Consider the following 6,038-nt stretch of genomic DNA (forward strand, 5'->3'; position numbering starts at 1 on the left):
GACAGGAAGGAGTCGTGTTACTGCCAGGAAGTAGTTGTGTTATTGACAGGAAGGAGTCGTGTTATTGACAGGAAGTAGTTTTGTTATTGACAGGAAGGAGTTCTGTTATTGACAGGAAGGAGTCGTGTTATTGACAGGAAGGAGTCCGGATACTGACAGGAAGCAGTCATTTACAGCACGTCGTCAAATATTGACTGGAACTAGTTGCTCCACTATTTAGGGAAAACCACCCTCTGCTGCGATGTGATCGGATTATTCAGGTGCATGTAAGCGCACCGATTAACTTGTTTATTGATCGATTGTCCTGGTGTCCGGCATGGATGGATTATTGATCAATCGATTGATTGGCCAAATGGCTGATTGAACAACTTTCTAACTTATTGACCAACTCATTGATTGATATATTGATTGTTGGGATTGATTGGCAGCTGTATGGCGAGTACCGGGAACAGCAGGGGGCGTCGATGAGGCACGAGGCCACTCGCCTCCTGACCGAGAGACAAATCAAGAAACATGGCAGCCACAGTTGCAGCCGCCACGGTCAGCGTGCAAAGAGTGGTCGGGCGGGGACTTCAGAGGAACAGGAACAGGAAGTGACGTCATCAATCAACAACAGACGGTGCGACGACAAGTGTAGCGGTAAATAATTACAGAATAAATCATTCAAATTTATACATTTTCCCTGATTCTGTGCAGAGAGAAACACAACTTTTTAACTTTTTATAGTTTTACAAATAGTAATAATATCTTAAGATAAAAAAAATAAATAACAATAAAAAATGAAAATCTAATTAAAGTATATATATATATATATATTCATAGATATGTATATATTTGTATGTATATAAATGTATATGTATATTTATATATATATGTATATATATATATATATATATATATATATATATATGTACTGTGTATGTATATAGGTCCGTGTGTTGCTCTGTTCGCAGGCGGCATGACCCGGGTCCAGGGTTTCCTGGTGTCCCACTTGGGGGAGGACTGGATCTTCCTGGTCCTGCTGGGCGTCACCATGGCCCTGGTCAGCTGGGCCATGGACTACGCCAGCACCAGGAGCCTGAAGGGTATGAGACGGGGCCAGGGCCCACCAGCAGGGGGCCAGGAGCGAATAACAGATAGTTGGATGGAGGGAGGGATGGCAGACATTCTTTCAAACCATCTTTCTTTTGTTCTCCCTCCTCCCTCCTCCCTCCCTCCAGTCTATAAGTGGGTCTATGTGGAGTTGAAGGGGAACGTCCTCCTCCAGTTCCTCTTCTGGGTTTCTTATCCTCTGCTGCTCATCCTCCTTTCCTCCCTCTTTTGCCACCTGGTGGCGCCGCAGGCCGTGGGTGTGTAGTGCACACACACACACACACACACACACACACACACACACACACACACACATATAATTTACTATGCTTTAATATACGTTCTCACACTGTGGCCCCCAGGGGCCCTCCATGGACGTGCAGGGCTTTCACATCAAGCGTGTTATGATCTAACATGTAATATTAGATGATGTCATATGTCATCATCATTTATTATGTTTGTCAATTACTTTTTCGCACTTGGTTGCGTGGCCCCTGGAGGTCCTCCCCAGAGCTCCAGGGGGTACTTGGCAGCCCTCCAGGGGCCACGCAGCAGGGTGAGCTGATGATTTCTTGTTGTTTGTGGCCCCTGATGCTCAGGCTCTGGCATCCCTGAGCTGAAGACTATCCTGAGGGGCGTGGCCCTCAAGGACTTCCTCACCCTCAAGGCCTTCACCGCCAAGGTCATCGGCCTGACCGCCGGCCTGGGCAGCGGCATGCCGGTGGGGAAGGAGGTGGGCAGGGCTCCACCACTACCTCCACCACTACCTCCACCACTACCTCCATCACTACCTCCACCACTACCTCCATCACTACCTCCATCACTACCTCCATCAGTACCTCCATCAGTACCTCCACCAATACATCCACCAGTACCTCCACCAATACCTCCATCAATACCTCCATCAGTACCTGGAACACCTTCACAATGTTCCTTAACAAATATGTCAAATGACAGAAAAAAACGCGTTTTGAATGTTTTGAATGAGTAAAACCTGTATCTACACATCACTAAACCAACTGAATTCTGAGGAAAAAAAACACATTTCTGACATAAAAATTATTTAATTACAATTTTTTATTTTATTTTGATAGTCTTAACATAGTTTGATTATTATTCCATAATTCTGCACGTGGGGAGCCATGTCTAGTCCGTCTGGTTCGATGCCACAGTAGAACCACTGCAGCACAAAGTGTTGAAACAGTGAATGTTGCTGTGATAGAAAGGTGTAGAACACACAGTGCATGGCAGCTTGCTGCGTATGGGAGCTCACAGTGTCCATGCTGACCCCTGTCCACCCCTGAAAGCACCTACAATGAATATGTGAGCGTCACTACTGGAACACGGAGCAATGGAAGAAGACGGAGCATCTACACTAATCTCTGTCGCAATGTAGCTGAATGTTATTCTCCCTTGTAAGTCGCTTTGGATAAAAGCGTCTGCTAAATGACTAAATGTAAATGTAAATGTATCTGTGGGATGTGCTGGAACAACAAGCCCGATCCATGTGGGCCCCACCTCCACCTTGCAGGACTTAAAGGATCTGCTGCTAATGTCTTGGTGCCAGATACCACAGGACACCTTCAGAGTCTGGTGGAGTCCATGCCGCCACCTCACAGCTGTTTTGGGGACACCAGGGGGAGCGACACAGTGTTAGTGTTATTAGTGGTGTTTAATGTTGTGGCTGATGCGTGTAACATTTAAGCTAATGCGATGACTTAATATAATATAATATAAATATAAATATGGCAGTATATTTAACCTTTGTTTCTCATAAATAATGGTTTCATAACTTTAAAATAATTTGTGTGTGTGTGTGTTTAGGGTCCCTTCGTGCACATCGCCAGCATCTGTGCAGCCGTTATCAGCAGGTTCATGATGTTTTTCTCAGGTGTTTATCAGGTAAGAAGCTGAAAAACCATAACAAAACAATAACAAATAAACGATAATTAAAAAAATTATAACAAAAAGAAAATAATAACAAAAAACAATAACTAAAAAATTATAACAAAGCAATAACAAAATAAATAATAATAACAACAAAATTAACAAACAAAATGTATATTAACCAAAAAACAATAACAAATAAAACTTTGTTATGAGAATATTATTACAATAAAAAATAAAATAATAATAATTATAATAATTACTTTTAATTCTGTGTGAAATACTTTGCGACTGATTTGAAAAGTTTTATATAAAGTTATTATTGTATTATGTTAAGGTGTGTGTGTGTGTGTGTGTGTGTGTGTGTGTGTCCAGTAGAATCCATACTGTTACACTGACATCCTGACCGTGGGGTGTGCTGTGGGTGTCGGCTGCTGCTTCGGGACTCCACTAGGAGGTACAAAGCATAGATCATATAGTAGATATACTATGCCAAAGTATATTCTATATCATGTTATATATCCTGTAATTGTATTGTAAAATATAGATTCATATGATGGTAGCATTAGTAATATTTAGTATTACTATTATAATTATTAGTAATAATTATAATTGTAACTGCAGAGTTATACATATCTGTATATCAATACATTAGAAGTTGAGAAAACCTAAAAAACACAGGTTCAAGTGACTAAAGTGACCAACTGCAAGGTGCACGTCCCCCTCCCTCCACCAGGGGTGCTGTTCAGCATCGAGGTGACCTCCACCTACTTTGCGGTGAGGAACTACTGGAGAGGATACTTTGCCGCCACCTTCAGTGCCTTCATCTTCCGTGTTTTGTCCGTCTTCAACAAGGACGCAGGTAAAAAGGACACAGGTAGATTAAAAAGGACACAGGTAAATAGGACACAGGTGGTTTAAAAAGGACACAGGTAGATTAAAAAGTCAAGTCAATCTTTATTTATAAAGCACATTTCATACCAGGTCCACACAATGCTCTTTACAAAGAAATACAATCAAAGAAAGAACAGTGATGTCAGGTGGTCATTTCAAAAGAATGCCCCTGAAACAACAGCAATAACAAAAGCAGCAGCAACAACAATAAAATCAACAAATATAACAACAAAAACAACAACAAAAGCAACTACAACCACAGTAGCAAAGACAGCAGCAGCAGCAACAACAGAAAACAACAACAGCAGCAGCAGCAGCAGCAGCAGCAGCCACCACAGAAGCAACAACAACAGCAGCAACAACAGCAGCAGCAATCACACAAACAACAATAACAGCAGCAGCAATATCAACACCAGCAGGTTCAAAGCCAGGAAAAAGTACGGATAGCACAGTACGAAAAATCCGAAATTGGTAATCCAAAATCAGGTAAAGTTGGGAAACGATTCACCAAAGTAACGCACACACAAAGACATCACCGGAACCGGAAGTGGTAGCTTTCTCCGGAACCGGAAATCTCCTTGTTTGTGCTCAGTCAACAGTGTGCACCATCTCATCTCAATCCGGTCAAGGTGCATTAATTAGCATCTGTAAATTACAGGTCAAGTTTTCATTCAAACCTCGGGAGGGAGATCCTTTTGACTCTCTCTCTCTGAAAAACACACCCTTCTTACTATCCTTTCACTGCAATCTCACAACAAAAACAAGAACAACAGCAGCAACAACAGAAACAACAACAACAGAAACAGCAGCACCAACCCGTAATCTCACAACATAGAAAACACACACACACACACACACACACACACACACACACACACACACACACACACACGTCCGTCATAGACTGTAGTGAACAGCAAGGTTTTTAACCTGTTTTTTTAAGTAAATGTAAATGGAACACCCTCGGCAGAGTGTTCCATTTACTTGGGGCATAGATACAGAAAGCGGCCTTCCCTGCTTTAGAGCTGGTACGACGGAGAGTTAAAAGAGCACTGCCTGTGGACCTGAGAGTTCTTGCTGGTTCCTGTATAATTCACATTAATTTTTATATGCTGAGGTGCAAGGCCATTTATATCTTTATACAAGTAGCAGAATCAGCAGGAGTAAGACACAATACATGTGCCTGAATGGGAGGGAGGGCGGAGAAAAGCTGAGAATGCAAGGAGTGGAGGTGGAGAAGGCGGATGAGTTCAAGTACTTGGGGTCGACCATCCAAAGCAGCGCAGAGTGCAGGAGAGAGGTGAAGAAGAGAGTACAGGCAGGGTGGAGTGGGCGGAGTGATGTGTGCAGCATGAGTGAAGGGGAAGGTGTACAGAACGTAGTAAGAGCAGCCATGTTGTACGGTTTAGAGGCGGTGGCACTGACAAAAAAGCAGGTGGATGAAGTGGAGGTGGCAGAGTTGAGGATGTGGAGGTTTTCATTGGGAGGGACAAGGATGGACAGGATTAAGAATGAGGACATTAGAGGGACAGTTCAGGTTGGACAGTTTGGTGGAAAAGTGAGAGAGGCCAGATTGAGATGGTTTGGACACGTGTGGAGGAGACATGAGAGTTACATTGGGAGAAGGAGGCTGAGGGTGGAGCTGCCAGGCAAGAGGAAAAGAGGAAGATAAAGAGAAGCTTGATGGAGGTGCTGAGGGAAGACATACAGGCGGGTGGTGTCAGGGAGGAAGATGCAGAACACAAGGTGTTGGAGGCAGATGATCCGCTGTGGCCACCACTAACGGGAGCAGCACAAAGAAGAAGAAGATCCAAGCAGCAGAATCTTCAAATCAGTTGTAGTTTTGACGGAGCGTGTAGAGGTGTAAGAACAGCTGTGATGTGTTCAAACCTTGTTGTCGCAGTGACAACGTGTGCAGCCGCGTTTTGGATGAACTGCAGCCGCTGCACGGCTGGTTTGGGGAGGCCGGTGAAGAGGCCATTACAGTCGTCTGATCTCCTTTGAATGCAGAGAGTCATTTTTTGGAGTCTGCCTTTGACAGGAAGCCTCTTCATTTTGAAATGTTTTTTAGATGGTAGAAGGATGATTTTGTGATGTGATTGATATGGCTCTTAAAATAAGATCGCCGTCCATGATTACACCCAGATTTTTGGCTTCATTCTCGC

General features: G+C 43.4%; 1 protein-coding gene across 1 annotated transcript in view; it reads left to right on the forward strand.

Annotated features, from left to right (window-relative positions):
• Positions 1–464: 464 nt before the first annotated feature.
• Positions 465–6,038, forward strand: part of LOC307240103 (chloride channel protein 1-like) — a gene marked incomplete at both ends in the record, with an annotated part of 40,341 nt that continues 34,767 nt past the window's right edge. The window contains 7 exons of the mRNA XM_080013736.1: positions 465–540; positions 954–1,085; positions 1,221–1,349; positions 1,692–1,825; positions 2,917–2,994; positions 3,358–3,436; positions 3,716–3,841. Of these exons, the coding sequence (XP_079869862.1) occupies positions 465–540; positions 954–1,085; positions 1,221–1,349; positions 1,692–1,825; positions 2,917–2,994; positions 3,358–3,436; positions 3,716–3,841 (754 nt within the window). The remainder of the gene's footprint in view (positions 541–953; positions 1,086–1,220; positions 1,350–1,691; positions 1,826–2,916; positions 2,995–3,357; positions 3,437–3,715; positions 3,842–6,038) is intronic.

Source organism: Zeus faber, assembly GCF_960531495.2.
Source record: "Zeus faber genome assembly, chromosome: 1".
In the NCBI taxonomy this organism is placed as follows: Eukaryota; Metazoa; Chordata; class Actinopteri; order Zeiformes; family Zeidae; genus Zeus; species Zeus faber.